General features: G+C 35.5%; 1 protein-coding gene across 5 annotated transcripts in view; it reads left to right on the top strand.

The window, feature by feature from the left end:
• lrba (LPS responsive beige-like anchor protein) overlaps positions 1–27676 on the top strand; it is a 270378-nt gene that overhangs the window by 26804 nt on the left and 215898 nt on the right. For all 5 annotated transcript variants that reach the window (XM_048197706.1, XM_048197710.1, XM_048197707.1 and 2 more), the window contains exons 2-7: positions 19281–19512; positions 20761–20861; positions 21516–21611; positions 24428–24549; positions 26817–26943; positions 27504–27623. In XM_048197706.1, the coding sequence (XP_048053663.1) occupies positions 19281–19512; positions 20761–20861; positions 21516–21611; positions 24428–24549; positions 26817–26943; positions 27504–27623 (798 nt within the window). The remainder of the gene's footprint in view (positions 1–19280; positions 19513–20760; positions 20862–21515; positions 21612–24427; positions 24550–26816; positions 26944–27503; positions 27624–27676) is intronic.

The raw sequence follows: 27676 nt of genomic DNA, 5'->3' as shown, positions 1-27676 counted from the left end.
GTCCGCGAGTCCAAGTCGAGTCACGAGTCCAGAGAATGGAGTCTCGAATCGGACTCGAGTCCAAAGAATAGTGACTCTAGTCGGACTCGAGTACTCCATCACTGGTAACAATGAGCACGATCTCCCGAGACACTACAATAGGCTACTAATAATTCATTAATAAGGGCTGTTTTTTTGTACAAAATTAAATATTTTAAGGTAAATGTACAGTGTTAGACATGTAAAAAAGTCAAGATTCTAACAATGTCAAGATCAAATGCCTGACACGGTATTTTCACAGACTAACACACGTCACGTCTTTGGCATAGACTACGGTATTTAAAATAGCATTTATGCATTAGTTATATTCTCAATTTAATTTACAGAGCAATTCCTGCAAAGATTTTAGGTTAACTATTGTCTGTAGGAGAGACTAGGATTAGTGTGTGTATTTTTTTTACAGTCTATGGTGTTGACTCGCAAGACTCGCAGCGGAGCGGGGCAGGGGCATGGCATCACGATGGTGTCTCTCCATCGTGATGATATCGTCCATCGGCACAACCCTAATATGAATAAAACGTGTCCTCCAATTAGGGCTGGGCGATAAAACGATAACGATATGTATCGCGATAGACACGTGATCGATGTCAATAAAAAATGTGTTCGATAAAACAATCGATATTTTTTATTCTTCGTCGGAAGAAAACAGAGGTTGCGAAGCAAGTTTGGTTGCATTAACAAAGGCACTTGCTCTCTGGTAACCTAGCAACGTAGGGAGTGACACGCTAACAGCCAATCATGTAACAGTATCAATTTTGGTTGCGCCATATCGTTGTCTCGTGCTGGTCTGCTGGATTCCTCTTCAGTAACTGGCGACTGATAAGCAGAAAATGAGTGCCGCATCGAGCGAGGAAATTGTAAATAAAAGAGGAAAAGTGTTTATTGTGACTTTAGACTTATGTTTACATTTTAATCATTTGAGTTTTCCATGGTTGTTGACAACCTTGGAAAATAACTGAAGGGATTATGAATGTTAAGTTTAAAATAAAAATGTTTAAATGTAATATATTTTTCTCCTGGTCCTTATTTTAAATGGGTCATAAAAAATATCAATAATTATCGATATTGACCGATATGAAACACTGATATCGTGATACAGTTTTCAACCATATCGCCCAGCCCTACCTCCAATTATAATGGAAATAATTGTATTTCCGCTTCTATACATCACTGTGTATTTTACAAACTCTAAATGTATTGTTTTGTTTGTACTTGTATGTATTTAAACATCAAAAACCTAAAATAAACATTATGTGGTTGAAAACACTGCATATTTGTGATCTATGTAAAGCGCTGCACGCGCCCGTCTCTGGTTTAGCGCCAGCCAAAGCGCACATGCACATTTAAATTTGGCAGTTGATCACATGATGCACTGAACGTTCTAATCACACCGGGACCAGCCAAGACTGATCACACGGTATGATCATACGTGTCAAAGGGTAAATAAAGTAATAAAATAAAATAACGAATAATAATTATATAATAACGAAAAATTTAAATAATCCCCCCCCCCCCCGCCCGAAGATATCATCGTCCATCGCGATGTTTTACTGTAAACATCGTCAACTGCCAATTTAGGGGACATGGCACAACCCTAACGGACATTAAGCAAAGGGACTTTGACCAAACTCTTCAGAAAGCGTGCACAAACTGTGGAGCATGCACACACTGTGATCTTCTCTGAGGCTGCTGAAAACACCATTCACTAGCCCCATGTGTGCAAGCAGTAGGACAGAACAAAGAGGCGCCCTTTCACTTTGAAGCACGCAATGCATGCAGACTGTATTTTTTTAATGAAACTGCAGACTTTTAAAACTCACTTTTGACTATATTGCAGTTTCAATTCTTATGTGATTAATTGGCTACCCCTACTTGGAAACATAATACTCCCCTGCTTTGTGTAGTTAAAATCGCATCAGTGCCTGTAAGAGCAATGCTCTAAGCAACTGTTCAGGGTGTGACTGTGGTGCATTGGTGATGAAAACAGCAGCCGTCTGGAACATGACTCTTGGGATGAAGGAAACCTTAGCAACAACACTCCACATATTCTTTTTACTTCAGGAAGTAGAAACAGAGCAAACCATGTCCTCAAAACAATAGAGCTTGTTGTTTCCTTGGGAAATGTCAGAAATCCGTATAGCAAGTTCTGGTGTACGATACATTGGACTATGGTGTTCACTTTCCATTTCATAGGTTCGTCTTAAACGGTTTAGAACAGCTTTTTGGTTGTAAGGCACCACAAATCCTAGTCGTCATCACGAGTATTTAAATGGAATTATAGAAACGTAAATGTGTGCTAGTGTTGCCAGCCACTTCAAAGTATCAGATCATTTGTGTGATTTGGCTGAAAATAAAAAAGTTGTGTGCAGTCTGTATTCTATATTTAGAGAGCAGATGGTGTTGAAGGAACTGCTTGGTTTGATTTGCACTGTTATCTTTTCTCACCGTACACAGCAGTTCACAGCAGTGCATTGTCAGATGCCCTGCACTGATGGAAGTTTTCAAGTGTATTAAAGAGCAGTGACAAGCCTTTAGAAAAGTTCTGTTTCATATGTAGAATTTTCTAGTTTAACTTCAACTTGCTTGAAATTTTCCACTTAATGTCCTGAAATATTTATTGTTATTTTTTCCAAATTCTCTTTGTCCATTTTAATTTTAAATTTATTATTACCGTGAGAGCTACATTCTACTTTACAGTAGTATATTTCTGTCTCAAATTCAAGTTAAAATGAACTTTTATTTTGGCATGTTGTTGTGAAGACCTTTGAGTTTTTGTATGTGTTTGACAATAGTTTTTATGAAATGAAGAGCTAAATGAAGTGAACTCTCAGAACAGTGTTGGAGATGAAATTCATGTGGAGTGTCCTCATGGAGATGGCAGACATTTAAAACACCATGAGCATTGCGTGTGCATGAGTATGTGATGAAACTGCAGGATTCCTTCACACAGAAACACAGAACATACAGACTACATATTTAAACATATTTCTTTTTGCGATGTAATATTCATAGATACTAGTCCATATCGTGATTTGACTAAGTGTGCAGACCTACTGAACTTTTGACTTATTCATCCAAATTTTGTACATTTTTGTGACATTCCGTGTTATATAGTAAATTCTATTTTTATGATTTTTTTTTCTCAGAAATCATTGCAAACTCAAGTGGGTAGATATTCTGTTGAGAGATATTCTGTTTTAAACTCTGTTCACTTTATTGTTACTGAAAGAGGTTTGTGTTAGTTCTTGTACAGAGTTAAACCCGAGTGTGAACGCAATCAATCGTTCAATCAATCGTTCAATCAAGTGTTAATTTCGTTAACGAAAACTGACAAAAATGTTCGTTGACAACCTTTTTTTCCATGACTAAGACTAGACGATGAGAGACGACACTAGGGCTGTGACGGTAGGCATGACAACCGCGCCACCGCGGTAGTGAAGTTGACACCGCGGTCGTGGAGTGTCACCGGCGGTAGTGTGACATTATTTATATTATATTATATAAAATCTCAGAGGTTGCGTTAATCAAAAATTTTCCGTCATTGATGGAATTTTTTAAAAGTAACGGAAAAACTCTGCCCGCCCGTCATTTTGACAGATCATGTAGCTTGTAAGTGTAATTCCCACCCCTGTCCAGTAGGTGTCCAGCAGAGCGCGAGTTCAGTCTCCAGAATAAAATGAAAACGATGCGCTTGATTACACAAAGACGAGCACCCAGTTTAAGTCAGTTTTATAATAATAAAGTTACTTATGCATGCTTACTTAAGTTTTGTTATTTTTCTTGCCGACTATAAGTTTATGGTCAACGAATGGCTTTTCTGAGGCATAACGTTACGTGACATTGTTTGCAACACTGATTGAACTGATGTGATACAGATTTCGGTAAGCTACTGTATCTTTCAACATTTTTTTTAAAAATTTGTAATTCATGTTTATTTCGTTCTGTGTAGTAAAGAGAAAAGGATGATCGCATTCACTCACAATCCGTTACAAGTGTTCAAGATGAAAACTGGGAAGTGACGCAGTCTTTAACTTTCTTTTCATAATATAAATAAATGCACAGCTATTCCTATTTGCTTATCCTGTAAGTTTGTGAATAAAAATGAAAATGTGGATGAAATCAGAAGCTATTAAATGTCTTATTAAAATATAGAAATGCAAATGACGGGTAATTATTGACTATGATGGATTCTTTTACGATCCTGTCCATCAAAATGATGGCGAAACGCAAGTCTAACACGCACATATATAACAAACAAAGCCAGAAATGTGACTAAGACCAAAGAGCATTTTTGTCTGAAGATAAAGACTAAGACTAAATCAAAAATGGCTGCCAAATTTAACACTGGCTCAATCAATCGTTCAACCATAAAATGTTGTTGGGTCATTCCGTTTCAAATCAACCAAAATTCGGAAACTCAAATTGCTCATTTTTTTTTTTTTTTTAATTCAAATTTTTTTCTAAAGAGAGACAAACATAAATAGTGATGAAAACTATTGCATAGAATATACCTGTCTGAGTGCCATAAATCTCAAGAAGATGCCTGTATCTCAAGAAGTATTAAAGGGTACATAACACACACAGTTTCCGCCAATCTCATGTTAATCTTGAGTACTTATAGAGTAGTATTGCATCCTTCATATCTCCGAAAAGTCTTTAGTTTTATCATATTTATAAAAGATATATATGCTATACTGACTCTTTCCGAAAAAGCCTCCTATAGCTCCTTGACCCATGGCATGGGCAGAGCTGAAGAGTCACAAGAACGCGCAGCTTTTGCGTAGCGATCGTCTGCATCATTATAAATAAAAAGGGAACAAAAACGTTCATGTTGTTACATTATATGTACTTGCGCGCCGATTACCAACAAAGCACAGACATTTGATGCAGTTTTACTCCCGTCAGTTTTACTCATGACCGGGATCTATCGCTGGGACTCAGTCTCAACCGATCTGCAAATCCAGCGTCGAATTGGGACTTGTTTACAAAACATTCGTCACTGAAATTCTTGGAACAAACAAACATACAAACGCACAACTCTGTTGCTGCCCCGGAAAGACAACTGCATCCACTGTTCCCTTAACGCTGGGTTCTTTGGGAAGCTGAAAAAGTTTATCTTTCCCCTACAACCAAAAACACACTTTTTTGGTGACATTTTTGAAAAATCTCTTGGCTTCCATAACCCGGACGAAGCATGTTGATGGGCGTGCTCTTGCACTCGCTCTGGGTGATGTATGTGCACACAGTTATCAGGGAGAAGTGCCTATCCACAAGTTTCCTACGTCCCATGAGGCCTTGCGTCAAACGTGGGAGCGTCTTCCGGTTCGAAGTAAACAAGCTGGACGTGACACTCATTCATTCAACAGTTGACAGTCATTCAAGATTTAACGATCCAAACTTGCGAACGTTTGTTTTTTACTTAAAGATTTAAGATTCCAGCATCAATATTTGAACAATGTTTTACAATAAAAAATGTTACAGTAATAGTAATGTATTAATTTATGTCAGGAGTGCACATCAATCATGCTAAATCTAACTGATATTTATATTGACATAAAAAGAAAACACATACCTATTCAGTTGTGCCTGCTTCCATTTATTTGCGATCACAAGAATGCAAAAAACAACTCCACTAAGGCTTTTAAATCCAAAGGCTTACACATTTAGAAATATATTGATAACATACCCTATGTTTACGTCACTTTTCTGAGCCTTTCTATTTATTTTCCTCTAAATTATGCGATGATTGCTATCCGAGGATGTTTGCGCGATCTCTCCGTCTATCTTGATCCTTTCAGCCAGAGCAACAGAGGGAGCTCATGAGAAGACAACAGGAGTTGAGTTAGTTAACCGGAGTGTGTGAATCTGTGAAAGATATGCATTTGTCAGGAATCAACAGGCACAGGGAAGAGAGATAAAACATTAAACCAAATAAATACACGATTATAATCATATAAGAATTGTCTTCGTTCCTCAAGCAGTCTCTGATATTTACTATAAACGTGTGTATTTATTATCCCAATGGTTAACATAAGTAGCCTTTAGCATCGCATACAGTGGAAACACGACTGGCTCTGGCACGCACGACACGTTAGGAGTCAATAATATAACATCATAAGGCTTTGGTGCTTGCATCAGTGACAGGTGAAGTACAGACAGCGGGTTGTTCATGTATTGCAGGGTCAGGATGCTCTAGTCATGCAGCAGCACTTTTGTGGAAGGTCAGTAAAGTAAAGAGCAATTAAGGGCACTAAAACTGTTTATTGTATTGTGATATTATTAACTAATAAATGTACTAAACTGAGATGTTGTCCCTGAGCACCGTAACGACATCTCTCATAAAGATTTGCAACTTTACAAAGTAAACAATGATCCAAAAAACACTTAGCCTCTTCGCTAATTAGCACACAAAATACCATTGGAATGCTGCTTCCGCCGCCTCACCGGAAGTTGTACCCACGTTCTCTTTTACAGTAGCGCCCCGCGGAAACAGGTGGATACATGGAATTCTGCACTTTATGACGTGATACAGGGCCATACTTAAAAAAAAAAAAAAAAAAAAACTTTCCGAAACTTGTCTGAATCCAGAAGAGTAATTTTAGCACAGCAGTACTCCGTCATATGTCCAACTGATCTTTTGAAACTCAGGCCATGTTTAGCATGAGAATTCTTTAACAGGGTAAATAAGTCAGATATCAATGATTTTACATTCTGGTTCTTAGCAAACTTTTTTTTGAATTGTTAATTTTGAGGCCACACACCAATACTGTTCACAATTTTACTATTTACTGTGTTACACTGATGTAGTGTTTTTTTTGCCTAAGTTGTGTCATGAGGTGTTAACAGTAGCTCTGTCTTTATAAGGTTCATATTGTCATTGTAGTGTGTGTGTCTGAATGTTAAAGACCTCAAAAAATTAATCTTCTGTCAGCAGAGATTGTCAGCAGAACTGATTAACCAACAGCTTGTTGTCACATTGTGGTTTCTCATATCTTATATGGCATTATTACTATAAAAGAGATTCACTCTCTAAAACTGAGAGAAAACAGTGCAGCCTGGCCCAGTTATTCATGTGGCCCACTGGAGAGTCTGACGCAGAGCTACAGAAATAGTGGTTCTGACTTTGGATAGCTAAATGGATTCAGTTAACAGGTGCGACCCACTGAACCACAAAACCTGAGCGACTCCGGACTCCGGATGTTGCTAAAATTTCATCCAGACTGAAATAAAAATAAATTTTCAAATATTTAAATCAGAAATTTTGACAATATATTTGTAATTAATGTAAACTATAGTTATTTTGGATTTGACAAATTTCCAAATTATTAGTATTTACCGGCAAATTTAATTGGGTGGACCAGCCAGCACGCTTTGTGAGCCAGTGCCACTCTGGCCATTATGTGGCCTCGTCCCTGATGTGTATGTGGCTTATGTTCTATTTATACAAGCCTCAAAACAACTTGGACCACCTCCTTGCTGTTGTCCTCTGCAGTTTTGAAATGCTATTTTTAGCTCCACATGCAGCACAAAGACTTTCATTATATCCAAATATAATATAAGCTCTGCAATCCAAATGTGACCTACTACATCTACATGCCAAACCTCATTCGATATTCTCTCTCTACGCTGCTGATCTGATTATTCATTGATTGAAACTAATAAACATTATAAATCACAATAAACTATTTTAAATGAAGATTTAACTCCTAGAACTACATAGAGATATGTAAAACTCCCATGAATTGGACGTGTGTCTACACCCCACTAATGAGGGAAGTTTCCTGTTGGCTGTTTTCCGCTTCCTCTCCAATGCTTCTTTTAGCTGTCTCACAGAGACTGGAGGCTGATTGCTCTATTAGATAGCGACTGTTATATACACACTTTAACATCAGTGCAAAGGAAGAGGATTTGAGCGTTCTGCCTTACTTGATAGCAGGGTCAGTCTGAGTAATGATTAGAGGATAGCTAGGCCCATCAACCCATCTGAGGAATGAATGATGATTATGGTCAGAAATCCTCTGCTCCTGTGGTGGAGGAATGCACATCTGTTTGATGAAGGGCAAAAGATTTTTAGAAGCTTTCAAAAACTAGCTGGATATTAAAAGGCATGATACTAACTATGGGGAAATTAATAAATAAAATGTATGAATGTATAAATAAAATTATTGATTGCACACATTAATTTAGTGCAGTTTGTTAAAGGATTATTTCACTTTAAAATTTAAAATTACTCCAAGCTTTACTCACCCTCATGCCATCCTACAGTAGGTGTGTAAGACTTTTTTCTTTCTGTTGAACACAATCGGAGTTATATTAATAAATATCCTGACGCATCCAAGCTTTATAATGACAGTGAACGGGACCAAAGCTCAAAAAAGTGCATCCATCCATTATAAACGTACTCCACATGGCTTTGGGGGCTTAAAAAGGCCTTCTGAAGTGAAGCGATGCATTTGTGTGAGAAAAATATCTATATTTAACAAGTTATATAGTAAAATGTCTAGCTTCCGCCAGACCGCCTTCGGTATTCAACTTATGAAGAAAGTGTAAAACTCTCGCAGTTCAAAACACTTACGCTTCATCCTATGCCTTCCCTATACAAATTATAAAAATTATTTCTTATGTTGAATACCGAAGGCGGTCTAGTGGAAGCTAGATATTTTACTTGTTAAATATTGATTTTTTTCTTACACAAACACATAGAACAAAGAAAAACATTACAAATACTTTTAAGTGTTGTACCTATGACAGAAATTTACACCTCAGTGCATTTCTGAAAAGTAAAGTAAGATATATTTGTGGATACTATGGAGTCCTTTTGAGTGTCAGGAATATAACTGACTGAGATTACCTGTTATCCAGGTTGACATTGAGATCCCACATAACAAAACATTTGTCAAGCATTAACTTGCAATTGTTTTTTTAAAAATCATTGCAGTATTTTTTTCTTGATGTACTGATGTACAAGGGGTAATGTCCATTTCATTTTGTCTTTGCTTAGTTGACTGATTCTGAATGTTTGGTTGACCAACCATAATAAGACTCACTGACCCATTAGTACATCTGTAGACTGATGACAGTGTAACAAATGCTAATGTTAAGAAAAGTGACTTGAAAGATTGCACAAGGAAGGTAGATTGTATAGAGCTCAGCTATCATTTAGTGAACAAGAATCAGTCAACTGCAGTAATCAATGTCTTTGTTCATAGTCATTTAGAGAATTAGCAGAATTTCATCCATTAGGTCTGCTAGAACTAGTAAACATTACATTTATGATTGTTTGTGTGTGTGTTTGTTTAAAATGAAATGAAAACAGTGTGCTGGAACTACACTGTGTTCCAAATTATTATGCAAGTGACATATCAGTAGGAGTTCAGTACAATAAATTTGCAGATTTTAGATTTTCAAAGAAAGTGTTTGTTTATCTCTCCATATCTTTTTAGATAACTGGTATCAATCTCAGACAGCTTTGTGGTTTGAGTGGTTTGCCAGGTCTACTTGGGTAAATGGAAATCCTACTTAAAAAGGTTGTTCCACATTATTTAGCAAGTCACAGTTCTCATGCAATATGGGGAGGAAGAAATATCTTACTGAAGATGAAAAGCATGAAATGGTGCAATGTTGAAATGGTGAAATGTTATGCAAAAGGAATGAAAACAACTAGGCTAATATTGTGTGAAAAGTTGAAAACTGAATGGAGATTATTGAACTATCACCATAAGATTGATTTGTGAGTAATTTACAGCACAAGAGAATTCCGTCAGATAAAGGCATATTAAGGAAAGTTTATGTCAAAAAGATATATGTTGTATTAAAAGGACAGATGTAAAAAAGCCACTGTTGAGCAACAAACAGGTATTTGAAGCTGCTGGTGTCTCTGGAGTCTCAAGAACCTCTCCATGCAGGCTGGCAGTTGTGCCACTCATAACCAAAGCTCAAAGAGAAACATTTATAATGGGTGTAGAAATACATTTTCAAACTGTTTTATTGCTGTGGTGTTTTTGCAGCATGGGATAGTGCATTGTCCTGAATAAAAATCTTTTTATTTCTTTTTATACCATAGCAGAAAATGGTCAGTTATAAACTCCACATATCTTGCAGAAGTCATTTTGACAACTTCAGAGACCCTAAAGGGACCTTCCATCTCACTTCCCAATATTCCAACCCAAATCATCACCCCTCAGCTCCTTGCTGACGTCGCAGTCTTGTTGGAACATGGTGGCCACTCACCAACCATCCAGAAATCCATTCATCTAGACTATTTAAAAATATCTTCATGTATTTCTAAACCCACTGCAAACATTTCTCTTTGTGAGCTTTATTTAGGGGTGACTGAAATGCAACTTTATGCACAATGCCAGCCAGCATGGAGAGCTTCTTGAGACTCCAGAGACACCAATGGTGTTCGACACCAAACTACCTGTTTGCTGCTCATCAGTGGCTTTTTTATAAAAAAAAGCCACTGATGAGCTTTTAATACAGTTTATAATACAGTTTATATTTTTTTTTATCAGAAACTTTCCTTAATAAGCCTTTATCTGACCGAGTTCTCTTGTGCTGTAAATTACTCACAAATCTTATGATAGTTCGATAATCTCCATTCAGTTTTCACACAATATGCTTTTCATCTTCAGTAAGATCTTTCTTTCTCTCCATATTGCATAACTGTGACTTGCTTAATAATGTGGAACAACCTCTTTAAGTAGGGTTTCCAAAGTAGACCTGCAAACTACTCAACAAACCTGACTGAGATTTATACCATTTATGGAGAAATAAAACAAACAAACAAACAAACATAATAATAATAATTTGCATAATAATTTGAAACACAATGTAATTTTAATGTAGCCAGTCCGGTCAGATCATTAGTCTTTTCACATAAAATGCATTTATATAATAGTTTGAACACGTTGTACATTAGATTAAAGATACTACAATTTGTTCTGATCAGTGATAGACTTTTTTCCCCCTCTTCTTTGAACATAAATCACTATTAGAAAAACAGCAGGAAGTACATATTTACTTCAGGGAAAACTGATGGAGCTTTCACTTGTATTTGGAAAAAGCAAGGGCAGAGACTTGAACGTTAAACTCATTAGACTTGCAAATTTGAAAAATGTAAATATATCTCTGGCAATTGTCTGGTGTATGTTGAGATTATACCCTCACATTTTCAGCCTAAACAGATTTTCTCATAAATTTGTTCTCCATTTGCTCATTTCCCCATCTCTCTCTGTTCTGTCATCTCTGTGGTTTTATCATGCTCTGGCTCACATTCAGCATGGGCACATTAAAGGGGTTCTCCACCCAAAAATGAAACTTCTCTCGTCCTTTACTCACCCTCATGTTGTCCCAGATGTATATGATGTATATATATACAAACAAGGATTTTCCATCTCTGTGAGTCCATATAATCCAAGTGTACAGGACTCATCCAAAGCTGACACTTCAAAAACCACACAGTGAACGCAATGGTAATTTGTACAACCCCATTTGATGTATCAGTGTCTTCTGAAGCAAAAGGATAGATATATTTCAGAAAAATAAACTATAAACCATTGCTTCCGGCAATTGTCATACACACGAAGCGTGATGTTAGTGCATTCTGAAGCTCACGCGTGAAGTGATATGGAAGCACAGAGGACGTCACTTCTTCTGCGAGTTTCACAACACACTTACGTCAAGCTTTATGTGCTGACATTTAAGTAAGTGTGAACTCAAGAACACACATATGACAGCTGGCCAGAAGCGATGGTTTATAGTTTAAAAAGTTTAAAATATTAATATTTTTCTCTCACATAGCAGAAGAAGATATTTCATTCATCAACTGAGGTTGTATGGTTTACCATTTGTGTTTGCTTTGTGTGTTTTTTGAAGCGTCAACTCATCGTTTGTGATGATCTGAAGAAAAATGTCATACATCTAGGGAGGCATGAGGGTAAATGATGTGAGAATTTTCAATTTTGGGTATTTCTTGAACTGGCCCTGATCAAGTCTGAGTTGTCCAAAGAAAATGAACATTGAGAGAGTGAGAGAGAGAGTGAGCGAGAGCGAGAGAGAGAATAGTTTCAGTTCTGGTGACTAATTAAATGATTTGTGATGGTTTTATTCATGGTGACCTGAAGTGTGTATCAGCCTTCCTCTTCAGATTACTTGATGGGCTGCAACAGATAATCATTTATGGATGAATGAAAATGCATGTTGTCCTCGGGGGTGGTGCTATTGCAAGTATTTTAGTCATTTGTTGTGTCTTTTCATTACAAACTCTCTGCTAAAAACAGCAAATGCTGCCTGACAGCCGATCAAATAAGTGAAGAAGAGGATTTGCCTTTCAAGAAGTGTTTAAGATCAAGTCTGACTTTAAATTTGGAATGATACTGCTCTTTTTCATTTCTTTATATTCCCCAGCAGTGAGCTAAAGTCTTCCTCTGTATAACGTCATTTGTTTAGTGCTAAAATAAGATGCTAGCCAGCAACCAGGGGCTTTACGTAAAGTATGATTGGCTGTCCCTGGTGTAGTCCTTCTCACCATGGAGAAAAAGTTCTTGTTATTGTCAGCCCTGGACCAAGAGCTGTTCACCCATTATTAATTCAATGGGTCCTCAGAGGTGAAACGCAGGGCTCGGTTTGCCTCTGAGGGATCTGGTGACTGCATCATCAGCTAGAGCAGAGTCTTTGTATGAGAAACAGAGTGAGAAAAACAGATATGGTAAAGAAACCAAAAAAAATCCACCTTGTCTCTGATCACTATAATATGGAAGCTTGTTTCTGCCACGACATAAAAATAAATATGTAAAAATAAAAGGTAATTGTGACTTTTTCTCACAATTCTGACTCTTTTTTTTTTCTAGTTTATATAAAGTTGGAAATATGAGAAATAAACTCACAATTGTGAGTTATAGTCAGAACTGCAAGTTATTAAGTCATAATTGTGTGATATAAAGTCAGCATTGCAAGATATAAACTCAAAATTCTGACTTTTTTTCTCAGAATTGTCTTTATATCTCACAATTCTGACTTCATAACACTATTGCGAGTTATAGTCAGAATAGTGAGTTATTAGCTCAGAACTATAAACTCGCAATTCTGAGAAAAGTCAGTATTTTTTTCCCTCAGAATTGGACTTTATAATTTGCAATTGCGAGTTTATATCTCACAATTTTGAGAAGTCAGAATTGCGAGATAAAAACACAATTGCGAGGGGAAAAAAGTCAGAAATGAGAAAGAAAATCAGAATTTTGTTTATATCTCACAAATATGACTTTATTTCTCGCAACTGTGTGTATATCGTGCAATTCTGACATTATAACTCACAATTGCTTATGAGAAAAGAAGTCTGAATTGCAAGATGTAAACTTGCATTTGTGAGAAAAAAAGTCAAAATTGTGAGATAAAAAGTTGCAATTACCTTTTTTATTTTTTATTTAGTGGTAAAAAAAATTTCCATACTATAAAGAGGAGGATATAGGACAGTTATATTCAAAGTGTGAGCTAGGGCTACAACTGACAAGAAAACTGACAAAAACTGACTTGTGATATTTAGTTTTTCTGCAGTATGTATTGCGATATGAAAACAACTTCACCAGATGACTTGAATAGCTATTTGGAAAGAATTAATCATTCTAGAATGATTGGGGGTGATTTTTTTTTTTTTTTTAGGGGAATGAATCTGTATAGAAAATACTAAACAAATGACAAGCATAAATAGATACAATAGAACAAGGATACAAATGAAATAAACAGTGCTTTATGTTTTTCAGGTAAGTCTAACAGTATTCAAATTGAATAATCAAATGTAAAATAACACTGCATAGTCTTCACTGAATAATTTAAATATAATTCATCTTTGTTAAAGCTACAAAAGTGATTTTCTTTGTATTTTGTTGTTTGATTAACATTAATGACTCAGATAGCAAATCGTCATATAGATGCTAAAGCATTACAGTGCTTCCCACAGGTTTAAAATATACTTGTGGTGGTAGCCGGGCGAAAAATCCTCCTATTACCCACGGCACAAAAATGGACTACTACACGTGACAAACAAATAATGTGTGATTGTTAACAGTATTTTTATTTATTGAAATTAATTTTAATTACATAGCATACTATTACATTAAATTAAATACTAATATTATGCATTATTATGCATTGTGAATTATGCAAAATTACAGCATTTAAATGTTTATCTTTTTCCTATGTTCTCCTTGCTGTCATATAGTTTCTCTCTCAGTGAATGGGACACAGATTTTACTAGTAAAATTTATAAAATGAATAATATATGTGTCAAATAATGTTCTTAGTCTTGTCTTCCTGTGGGGGAGACTACAGTAATTTACTATGAATTAAATGGAAATCAAATTAAATACAATTTATTGTGTAACCAAAATACCAATAATGCCCAAAAGAAAAAAAAAACCTTATAATTACTTTGACTTTTGACTACTTGACTTTTAATTATAAACAAGCCCGAAATACACCGGGACTCTGTACTATTCCTTCAGATTCTTACAACCGTATAAAACATTTTATATAAAGGCCATGAAGTAGGCATTGTAATAATTCATCAACTTGAGTTCATTAGCAATCGCTTGGCATAAATCTGCGCTTTTCACTGATTGAGAATCACTTTGAAGCAGTCTGAACATAGAGTCTGAAGCCGCCGCCTTGTGACTTTGCAAAATGCAGCGCCCGTGGGAATGTCAGCGGGAGTAAACAGTTCTGACGCACACATAACGAGCAGGTACGAAACGACTAGCTATTCGATCGCGGATGGTTTCATTATCTTGCGCTGATATAAAAGTATAAGAGGATAAAAATAATAAAAGCAAAAATGTGTCTCCAAATATACTTGGGCGGCCGTTATTATACGTGGGCGGCCGGCCCAAGTAAAGTCTATGTGTGGGAAGCACTGCATTATATTGTTTAGCCTTAGTGTGAGCCACCCACCTTCCCCAGGGCGGCTCCAGAGCAGAGTCACAGAGAATGACAATGAATTCATCAAGTAAAACAGAAAAATCTTTATTTAAAGACAACTGAATTAGTACTACAGTTACTACTATTTTGCAAGTATTTCTCGACTTGGTTATGTTACCATAGTTGCCTATAGGTTTGCTGTGGTTTTAAAAATGGTACACCATGATAAAAAGCTTGCCGACCTCTGATATAGGCCAACTTTTATAACTGCTAAAGAATTTGCAGGAATGTCTTGGCTTTTTTTATTTTGTCTGTAATAAAGTCATATGTGTAATATAAATCTAGAGGGCTTTTTTGTATATTTTGTCAGAGGAGAGACTAAGTCTTATTATATATACAAGAACCAAGACATTTTTAATCATTATTCCATTTGATGGAGTGTAATCTACAACCACATAGGCTATTAAAATATTAAAGTTCTTTGTTTTGAAATTTTTACTTTGAGGTTCATTGTTACATGATAAACTTATACCACGTTAAACAAGAAACCACAGCAAGAGATGAGATTTTAGATATGTATAAACCTCAGAGTTCTCGAGAGATCTTTACAGAGAGAGGCAGATTTCCTTTTGCTCAACAAAAACAAACAATCTAAAGATCATATCAACCAAAATTTAAATGGTAAACAAAAAACAAAAAAAAAACAAAAAAACAAAAAAATGAAGAAGAAGAAAAAGAAAAAAGCAGCTTTGGTTGCAAGAAATTGACCATAAAAAATGTGGTGGAAATGCTTCACGTATATGGGATGGCATATTGGTATATTTCATTAAAGGGGTAGTACACCCAAAAATGAAAATTTTGTCATCATGTACTCACCCTCAGGTTGTTCCAAACCTATATAAATGTCTTTGTTCTGCCGAACACGAAGGAAGATATTTGGAGGAATGTCAATAACTAAACAGATCTCATCCCCCATTGACTACCATAGTAGGAAAAATAAAAATTGGAAATCAATGGAGGATGAGATCTTTATGGTGACTGACATTTTTTCAAATGTCTTCCTTTGTGTTCAGCAGAACAAAGACATTTATATAGGTTTAGAACAACCTGAGGGTGAGTACATGATATATTTTTGGTAGTATAATGTTAATATGCCACACTACCAAAATCTGCTTTTTATCTTAAAATATGTTGATAACTTCCATAATAATAATGGTGGCAACATAGAAAGCTACATAATGAATTTGAGTAAGTGGATATGTCATGGAGGGACTTCTAGGAATGTTTTTTTTTTTTTTTTTTAATTATATGGTAATTATATGGTAAAATTCGTAAATTTGACATTATTTTACAGTAAAATTACATATAATGTTAAACCGTTTACAATTTTTCCACTGTATATGGTGAAGTAACTTATAGTTTACAAATTAACAGTTTTTTTCTGTAAAAATGTACAAACTTTTTTTTTTACGTCTGTGTTTGAGAGTAATGTTATGCTATTACTAGACAGTTGTTTAGCTTCCTGGACATCATAACACCTCTGACAATTGTTTTTGTCTTTAAAAACCTCATTGACATTGACTAGTTCCCGTGATGTGCATCTCTACCTGCTGAACTTCTGCCAATCAGGTACTTATACAAGGTTGACATCAGCATCTTCCACTTTTCACTGCGTCCTCTGTGTGAGCTGATAGCATCCTCACCCCAAAGTCACATTCACAGCGTTCAGTCTGGGAGGATGTCAGGTCCATTAATCACCTGCACGGTGGCCGCAGATCTATTTGAGTGCCGTTCTCCATGCCTGCTGCCACACAACGCAATCAGCTCCTCTTCCCAGAATGCAAATGTAAACGGGGGTGGTGATGTATTAGCGTGTGGCGGTGAAGGGAGGGTTATTTTATAGGCTAAACAGGTGGCGAAATGCAGGACCGCCAATCATATGCATCCATTTATTTTACTATTTCATTCATTTTCACATTTCTCCATTTGCACAATCTGAGCGATCTATCATTCAGTGGGTTTGAAGAAAGAATCCCAATGGGGAGGCTGCAGTGTGTTTGTGTGTGTGAGACTGATCATGGCTTTTATCTCCTGCCTTGTTAGCCTTTGTTGCTGTAGACTGACAGTGATACCCCCTCTCCTCCCTTTCCTTTAATCCACCTTCAGTCATTTTAATGGGACCATTTCTATCCAATAGGCTGTGGATTTATACTTCGCTCCAGTCCTTGATCAAATTGTGGTCATGGCCTTTCTGCTGGCAAATGACAGCAATCTCTTTATATCCTTATGACAGTGAGATGACCGCTTCCACCTTAGCAATATTACTTCTGACATCTGCATTGTTTGTCTTATCATGTGCTGTAAAGAACTGTTCAATAGTAAAAATGTCTTGTCAACTATTAAGCGCTGGCAAATTATTGCATTTTATGAGTTCCAGGATTTATTTACAGACACAAAGGACATAATTTGTGTTGTTTGAAAGATCTGTGCATGCTGTGATAGAACATCACATGAGCCTTGGTTTCATTTGCAAGTTAGTTTTCTGCCCAAGCAAAAATGTAGATAGGTTGTTATATGTATATATAACTGCACTGATATTTGTGGATTATTGGTCAGTTAAAGGGTTAGTTCACCCAAAAATGAAATTTCTGTCATTAAGCACTCACCCTCATGTCATCCCACACCTGTAAGACCTTCGTCCATCTTTGGAACACAAATTAAGATATTTTTGATGAAATCTGAGGATATCTGAACCACACATAGGCAGCAAAGTCATTGTTTTTACTACCTTTCTGGACCTCAAAAGGTGCATTGTTAAAATAGTCAATGTGACTACAGTGGTTCAACCTTAAAGGATTAGTTCACGTTCAAATAAAATTTTCCTTATAATTTACTCACCCCCATGTCATCCAGGATGTTCATGTCCTTCTTTCTTCAGTTGAAAAGAAATTAAGGTTTTTGATGAGAACATTCCAGGATTATTTTCCTTATACTGGACTTCAATGGCCTCCAGACGGTTGAAGGTCAAAATTACAGTTTCAGTGCAGTTTCAAAGGTTTTAAATGATACCAGACGAAGAATAAGGGTCTTATCTAGCGAAACGACCGGTCATTCTCGAAAAAAATGTAAATGTATATGCTTTAAATAGACAAATGTTTATTTTTAAATGTTTTTAAATAAACAAATGATCGCCTTCCAAGTGCTTCCGCCAAAACCGCACTTTCATATTCTTCAAAAAGCTTACGCTGTACGTCCTACACCTTCCCTACTCTACTTACGGAATGAACGCAGTGCCAGTTCCATTTTTTCCGTAAGTAGAATAGGGAAGGCGTAGTAAGTACAGCGTAAGCTTTTTGAAGAATACGAAAGTGCGGTTTTGGCGAAAGCACTTGGAAGGCGATCATTTGTTTACCTCGTCTGGTATCGTTTAAAGCCCTTTGAAGCTGTACTGAAACTGTAGGAGGATATTGAAGTCCATTATAAGGAGAATAATCCTGGAATGTTTTCATCAAAAACCTTAATTTCTTTTCGACTGAAGAAAGAAAGACATGAACATCTTGGATAACATGGGGGTGAGTAAATTATCAGGAAAATTTAATTTGAAAGTGAACTAATCTTGTAATGTTATGAGGTGACAGTTTTACATTTGTTTTTGTAATATTATCCCACAATTTTAAAATTGATGCATCCCTAAAAATATTCATTTTCTAAATGTGCATTCTTAAATGCAAAGGCTTTGCAGGGTGTTGGCTTTTGTCTATGTGCAGTGTATGGCACTCATTCATAATGTCATCATTTCAAGGTTAATCTTGGTTTACAGTTAATGTCTGCAGAACATCTGCCATTGCCATGTCAGTGGGAGATTATATTAGTGCTTTCTAGCCCAGGGCTCATACTATCTTATGGTCAAGGGTTACAAATAAGCCAGTGTTGGGGCAAGGTAGAAATCCTGTCCCAGTAATCCAGTTGTGGACAGGCTTTTTACAGCCAGATGCTGACAGATGTTTTACAATGGGATTGGCATGAATTGCAGCCCTGTGACTTGGTTATCCAGATTTAATATCAGGAATGAAGCCAGTATAAACTGACAGGATGCCAACATAGAGAGTAACTAAATATTCTGGCTATTACTCACAGTAATTTAACTTTTTTGTGTTTCAATTTTAATTTAATATAGTTTGTTTCTGCAATGTTGAAATGTGCTTTTCCTCTGCTGTCGTATTCTGTTTGCATTTAGCCTCAGAATGATACTTTGAATTATAATTATTATTGTATTTTTCTGGCTTTGACTCCGTTTGTGACTTTATGTTCAAATTGTGTCTGTGCAGCTGGTCGGGGGACAGTTTGACCTGGAGATGAACTTCATCATCCAGGAGACGGAGAGCATAATCTGCATGGTAGAGCTGCTGGATAAATGTGACTCCACCTGCCAGGCGGAGGTGTGGAGTATGTTCACTGCCGTGCTGAAGAAGAGTTTGCGAAACCTGCAGGCCTGCACTGATATTGGCCTTATCCAGCTGGTGCTCCAGCGTATAGACCGAGCTGACATCATGATTGCAGGTGTGTAAAACAGGGGATCAGACATCCCATTTTAAAGAAGCGTAACTCTAATAGTTGTTGTTTTACTATGTTGTGGAAGTCATATTGCAGAAAAGTGGAGAAACCTTAATATAATATAATATAATATAATATAATATAATATAATATAATATAATATAATATAATATAATATAATATAATATAATATAATATAATATAATATAATATAATAAATACCAGTAATATTGTTAAATTTTTAATATATTTAAATATATATTAAAATGTAATTGGCAAATATGCATTTTCAGCAGCCATTACTCCAGTCTTTAGTGTCACATGATGAAATCATTCTTGATGCATGATACCATAATACATTTTACATTTTTTCAGGATTCTTTGATGAATAAAAAGTTCAAATAACAATCTTTTTGTAACATTGTAAATTGCTTCACTGCTGAATAAAATATTAACTTCTTTCAAAAAAAGAAAAGAAAAAAAGAAATCAAGCTTATTGACTTGAACAAAATTTTTGCTACTGTTGTTTAAATCAACATTTCTGTGTTGACGCTCTCATACAAGTTGAATGACAACATTCACAGTGTTGCTTAATTTTATACTGGCAGGAAAATCAGCGTGAATATATTGTGAATATTCAATATATTTGCTTGGCTCTACACAGTATTGTAAAAAAAAAAGCTTTAGATTTATGCACAATAATGACTCATGGCACTCTCAGCTTGGCTGATGAGTCTCATCAGTCACAAAGCTCAGTTTGGCACATCTGGGCTTTCCAAATAAAGATTTTACATTTGTTTATAGAGATATCATTAACTTTACCATTTTAAAATGTATAGGTTGTGCAGCTGTTTAACTCTTGAAATTGTGTACAGATTTAGTGATGAGACATTATTCAATCATGATTGAGCTCAACATCACAGGTGCTCTCGGCCTTTATGCAGAAGAACATTTTTGCATTTCCTCTGCTTTAGGACATGTGCTAAATGCGGTACATGCAAAACTTCTCTGATGCTGCGTAAACAGTAAACTGAACAACATTCTTATATAAGTATTATTACTCTACTTATTTCATCACATATGGAAGATGAGGGGACAAAATTAATTTAGATTTTGTGGAAATACAACTGTGATCTTAAACAGTCAAAAATACAAAGTGAGTTCAGTAGCTGTCTCTAAATCCAAAGCCTTTTATAAATGTCTATTCAGTTGTAATGCAGCATTCTCTTCCTGTTTGTGTGTGGTGTTTTTCAGATTTGGTGGTGGACATGCTGGGAGTGCTGGCCAGCTACAGTATCACAGTAAAGGAACTTAAGCTGTTCTTCAGTAAACTGAAAGGAGAACAAGGCCAATGGGTAATGGTCTTCTCCTCTATATCTGCTGTTTGAATAGTTCTCCTCTCTCCACCTCACACAGAGTCATGATGCTGTGATTTCCAAGAAATATATTTCCACATTTTCCATTTTAAAAATATAAATGGACAAAATGTTGTCCTTGTCCTCCATTCTAAGAGTGTCTTCGGTCTTTAGTAGATAAAAGAGGATGTTGTGAGTGGAAAGGCAGGTGGTTTTGATGCATTAGGCTGTCTTTCTTGAGGACTTGGGCAGTGCCATTGATCATAGCGCCAAATGAACACGTCAGAGCAATAGGAGAGTGCACATCCATGCGTCTATATCATATAACCTGAAGGCAGAAGCCATTATTGTGACTCTGTTGTCTGATGTACTTGTTGCTGATGGACAAAAGACATTTTGGAATGGTTAATTCAGAAATAAAATCCATTTCTAAATAAAGAATATCTTTCTCAGATTTCACACAACATGAGTAAGGTTCAAACTAACCAAAATGATTTGTGACTGTATATTCTGTATAGTTGTAGTGTACAGTATCTTTTATGTATATGTACAGGAAAAATACTGCAGTCAAGCTACAAGTATTTATTTGTGTGTGTGCGTGTGTGAGTTTGTTGTTTGTTCAAGGTGTCTAAATACTGTTTTTCTATCTGTTAGCCACCTCATGCTGTCAAGCTGCTGTCCGTGTTGAAGTCCATGGCTCAAAGAAATGGCCCAGATTCCTTTTTCAGCTTCCCAGGAAAGAGTGCTGCGGTGAGACCCTGACCAAACATCAGTCTAACTGCACTGGCCTTAACCTTGACCTGAGTCATAACGTCTACCTCTATACACTCTATAAAACATTTGTGATTTTTCAATTTGTGCAACTTTTCTGGTCTCCATGGCGATGCGAACGATACAGTATACGCCAGAAATTCTCTATTTTGAGCTAGTCCACTACCCAGACATTTTGACTTCCTCTCTATAATAAACTTACAAAATGTTTTAAAATCAGGGAAATTATACTTTGATACATTTTGCGTAATTGAGTAAATTTTTTGGTGTAATATATTTTTTTTTTAGGTTTTATTGTATTTCTTTTCAAGGAATCTTTTTATAGAGAACAATTGATTATTACTTTTTAAATAATTGTGAATCAAAACTGTTATAACACAAGGTGATATATGGGAATTACAATGTATTTGATTACTATGGAAATGAGAATCTTTGTCAAGACAACAGAAATTTACAGTTTAAAGATCAGAAATTAATTGTTTAATTCAGAAGTGATCAAATTTGATTTTTGATCAAAGTTAATTGACTTAAATATGTTTAATTTTTTTTTGAAAAAAAAAAAAAAAAGTCTCTTATGCTCACCAAGGCTTGATTTATTTGATCAAACTATTTTAATATATTGAAAAATGTAATTTATTCCTGTGATGCCAAAACTGAATATTCAGCAGCCAATACTCCAGTCACATGATCCCTCAGAAATCTTTTTAACATACTGAATTTGATGCTCAAGGAATACAATTTTGCTGCCTAATATGTTTTTGGAAATTGAGTTTTTTTTTTTTTTCGTATTTCATATCTAAATATTATGAAATCACAATTATAACAATAAAGGGTACTTTTTGTCAAAGTTTAGTATTTTTTGTAATGAAAAAAAAAAAAGTTTTTCAATATTGTTACATTATGATGAGACTCCACTGTGAAAATGGACAAAATTCATCCTCAAAATCAACATTTTGGAAAATTATTTTTTTTCAGTACAAAAAATGCTAAACTTTGACAAAAAGTAATTTTTATTGTTATAATTGTGATTTCACAACATTTAGATATGAATCCAACAAAAAAAACTTATGAAAAGATGTCTTTCAGTTAGTCAAATAACATAGCAAATAGTGGAGCTCTGCAGCCATCTACTGGTAAAAGTGATTTTTTTTTACTTTTAAAACTGCATTTTCCAAAAGATGGGCAAAAATCTTACACTAAACCATGTCAAATTATCCATGTTACCCCCATGAATGAAAGTTAGAAATGTGGGTCTTTTATAAAGTGAATTTTACATAAAAAGCTATTTTTGTAAAAATATTTATTTATTTATTTATATAAATTTAAAAGATACGAGAAATCCTCCAAAAACTGCACAGATATGAAGTAAAAACATTAATAAACAGAGTAAAATGACATTTGTTTTTTAAAAAGCAGTTATTTTATAACAAAATTACATTTTATTGCCTGGGGTTTGCGGAGACCCCGAAGACCCTGAGTGTGCCTTTTTTTTTTTTACACTAACATAAAAACAAGCTATCACTCCGATTTTTTTTTTCTTTGTAGATCTAGAAAGTGTTAACAACGGTACAAAATTTCATGTCATTTGGACAAAGAGAATATTTTTTTTTATTTGAGCAAACGTCGTTTGGGGTCTAAAAAGACCTCAAAGACCCTATAAGGGTTAATCATAATGACCCAAAATTTGAATGGTATGAAACATAGATTTAAGTTTAATTTTTCATGATTTCTAGTACAGAAAACTGACCCTAATTGAATAATCACACTTATGTTCACATGAAACTGTGTAGTATGAGAGCTGCAACAAGATTTTTTTGCTGTAAACATTTAGGCTCATTTCTCCAGACTTGCTCCCACCGAGAATAATCCAGTTGTGAAGCACAAATTCAGCAAGGTTGAATTTGAAAATGAATTCAGTAAAAAGAGTCCCCCTTATTCACAGTCTGTCTTGTTACTTTCAGAATTAGGAGATATTAAAACTTTAAGAAAAAAAAAAAATCTGAATTTAATTACTCTGCTTTTCCAAAAAGCTTCAGATATCTTCACCCAGTCTTTCACTTAGTTACCCAGACATTCCTTCAGTCATGTGACAGATGGCAGTTTACAGGAATGTCTAACACCCACAGGAAATGTTAGCTGCTTTCTGGAGTTTTTTATGCTTTAGAGGAGATAAGCACCACTGAATAAACAATTTTTTTTGTGGAAACATGTATATTAAATTAAAGTCTTGTTTTTAGAATTTAAAAAAAATCTAGTTTGGTGCTTATATTTACGTTTTTCTGTGCATCGAGAGGATTACAGTAAAAAGCATATGTATTATTTTCGTATGTGATGCAGATGCATTTGAAATGCTCCGACTGCCTCTCTGTACTTTTACTAAAAATCAAACCATCATTCTGCCAGCATGGGGATTTTTGTACTTTAGAGGGCATGTTTATGGAACCCTTCCTGTGTTGTCAGTGTTCACTTGAAACGGTGCCAAATGAATGCCGTCCTCTCAGGAAATACTTTGATTAGATGTTGTTTGGTGTTTATACTGTATGTTATTTTGGGTTCAGGAGAAAATAACATTGCACTTGCCTTAATTTTTCATCCGTAACCCATAAATATGACGGGAAATTCTCAGTGTACAAACATCCACAGACATTTTGAACTTATCCCTCCAAGGATACTACTTTCACTGTAGTTTTTTCCGTTCTTTTCAAATGCCATATACTCTACACTCTTTATCTAAAATAGAACCACAAAATAAAGAAACCTAACTGGAAAAGCTGTCTTTGTTTATGCATCATCAGGCTATTGCTCTTCCACCTATTGCAAAGTGGCCATACCAGAATGGCTTCACCTTCCACACCTGGCTGCGCCTGGACCCCATCAATAACATAAACGTTGACAAGGACAAGCCTTATCTCTACTGGTGAGTCACACACAAACACTGATCACACAAACCTATGATGTAAAATAAAGCACCTTTATTCAAGATGCTTTCTGGTGTTGGAGAACCACACACCTGCAGTACATAGAGGAAGATTAGCTGACCACCATTTTTGTGGAGAAGGATGTATTTTCCTCTTTCTCTCTGTCTAGCGTTTACGCTTCTCAAGGGCAGCATTTTACTGCCGTCTTGTCCCATTTTCAGCTTATAATTAATTTCTGTCAAACATGTAATTTATGCAAATGGAGCTATTTTGACTCACCGAACAATAATTCACCCTGTAGAAAGAACTGTAGGATTTACACTCTTCACTGTGCTGAAATTAGTTCTCTACTTAACAGGCCTTCTCTCATCATTTATGTATTTATATATGTAAATTGACATTCATTATAGATTTGCCATTAAAGGGATAGTTCACCCAAAAATGAAAATTTGATGTTTATCTGCTTACCCCCAGAGCATCCAAGATGTAGGTGTCTTTGTTTCTTCAGTAGAACACAAATTATGATTTTTAACTCCAACTGTTGCTGTCTGTCAGTCAAATAATGCTAGTGGATGGGAACTTCTACAATAACAGTAAATAAAACTTGCTTAGACAAGTCCAAATTAAACCCTGCAGCTCGTGACGACACATTGATGTCCTAAGACAAGAAACGATCGGTTTGTGCGAGAAACCGAACAGTATTTATATAATTTTTTTACCTGTAATACACCACTATGTCCAATGGCATTCATCACTCGATTCGTTTGGTCTGATCGCGCTCTGACAACGGCAGTGATGTCTCGCTCTCATTGAAGTATATGCGCGAGACATCACTGCCGCTGTCAGAGCGCGATCAGACCAAAGGAATCGAGTGATGAATGCAGTTGGACATAGTGGTGTATTAGAGGTAAAAAATTATATAAATACTGTTCGGTTTCTCACACAAACCGATCGTTTCGTGTCTTAAGACATCAATGTGTCTTCACGAGCCGCAGGGTTTAATTTGGATTTGTCTGTCGTGTTTTATTTACTCTTATAGTCCAAGTTCCCGCTGACTTGCATTATACCACTGACAGACGGCATCGATTGCAGTTAAAAATCATCATTTGTGTTCTACTGAAGAAACAAAGACACCTACATCTTGGATGCGCTGGGGGTAAGCAGATAAACATCAAATTTTCATTTTTGGGTGAACTATCCCTTTAAACAATGTTGCCGTCACATAGTACAACTTTCACAGGAATATGTTTCTTTTTTAAGGATTATTTCACACAAAAATTAAAATTGTGTCATCATTTACTTGCCCTCATGTCGTTCCAAACTTATAAGACAAAAAAGGAAAGAGAATATTAAAAATATCTTCTTTTTTGTTCTAAAGATGAACAAATGTGTTATGGGTTTGGAATGATGTAAGGGTGAGTCATTGATGACAGAATTTTCATTTTTTTTTGGTAAAATAATATTGCTCATACTTATAAACTAGAGCTGTCAATAGATTACAATTTTTAATTGTAATTAATCGTGATTAACTACACACTTATGAAATTAAGCTAACACCATTTATCTTGTTTAAGACATGAAGATGGCAATTTTATCATCATTTGCTATATCCAGCAAAGTAAACCATCAAATTGAAGGGTAATTCTCACAAAACTGTATTTTTTGCAAGCTTTTTTCAAGTTGTTTTTCCAAAAAAGGACACTTGGAGACTCCAAAAGGACACCAAATAACCCAATGATATAGGGAGTCCATATAATTCATAAATGTATGCACACCCAAAAAAAAAAAAAAAAAAAAAAAGAGAGAGAGAGAGAGAGAGAGATGCACTGTTTGTGATATTACAGTCTGAAATAAATATTTCCAATTATTATTTTCCAAATTATAAGCATGGAGCTTACGATAAAATAATGCACGATACTCGCGAGCTGAAATTCAGGCCCTGAAAATATTGATACTTTGCATCTTTGTGTCGGTTCAATATCCCCTTGCAAAATATTGCGATACTATGCTGTATTGATTATTTTTCCATATACCTCTCTCAACACACAATAAATGTAAACATAAAAAAGAGAGTGATTGGTTAAATTATTGTTTTGAATTAAAAAGAAATGTTTTTTTTTTCTTTTGTGTTTTCATTAATTCATACATCAGAGGGTTAAAACTATAGCCACTTTTTCTGTCGAGAATATAGCTGTTTAAATGTGAGCACCCCTCATCTGAAATGTAACCTGTATTAATTGAGGTCTGTGTTTTCTCTCATCTCTAGTTTCCGTACCAGCAAAGGTTTGGGCTACTCTGCACACTTTGTGGGTGGATGTCTGATTGTGACCTCTCTAAAATCCAAAGCCAAAGGCTTCCAGCACTGTGTGAAATACGACTTTAAACCACAGAAGGTTTGAATTACCTCAGTCTTTTTTTTTTTTTAGCTTACCTGTTTGTAATCTTATCATGTACACTTTCCAAAGTCTTCATCTTTACTTCTACAATGTACAAGGATAACAAAGTTGACAGGAAAGATTGTGCTGAGGCCATGTCTGAGGATTTGCAAGAAGAAACCAAATCCCTTCCCTGCTCAGATCCCATGTGCCCCCTGGAATCAGCTAACACCTTTAGACTAGAGCTGGACAACCACAGTCAAGGATGATCCAACAAGACATGCCCTCATTTGCGCTATAAAAAGATTCCATTTTGTTTTATTTTATTTAGAAATTTTATTCACTAGATACAATATATACAAATATATACTAAATTGATAGATATTTCTTATTTCTAAGTGTTGATTTTTGATTAGATTTTTACTCATGAAATTTAATGAAAATATAAAGTGGATTCCTCACAAAGGGGATAATCATATTTTGGGGTGAATAATGCTCTTAAATGTTGTGATATTGATATTAAATAAATATGACATTCTTTCCTGTTTATAATTGCTAATTTTGTTTTTATTCTACAGTGGTATATGGTGACCATAGTGCACATCTATAATCGATGGAAGAACAGTGAAATCAGCTGCTATGTCAATGGAGAGTTGGCGTCGTATGGCGAGATCACCTGGTTTGTCAACACAAGTGATGTAAGTAGTTTCAAAAGGTTCTGTTATCTCTCATTGTTCTGGTTTTTAACAGC

Source organism: Megalobrama amblycephala, linkage group LG7 (assembly GCF_018812025.1).
Source record: "Megalobrama amblycephala isolate DHTTF-2021 linkage group LG7, ASM1881202v1, whole genome shotgun sequence".
Taxonomy (NCBI): domain Eukaryota; kingdom Metazoa; phylum Chordata; class Actinopteri; order Cypriniformes; family Xenocyprididae; genus Megalobrama; species Megalobrama amblycephala.
Note: the sequence above shows the minus strand (reverse complement) of the source record. Positions and strands in the feature narration are given on the sequence as shown.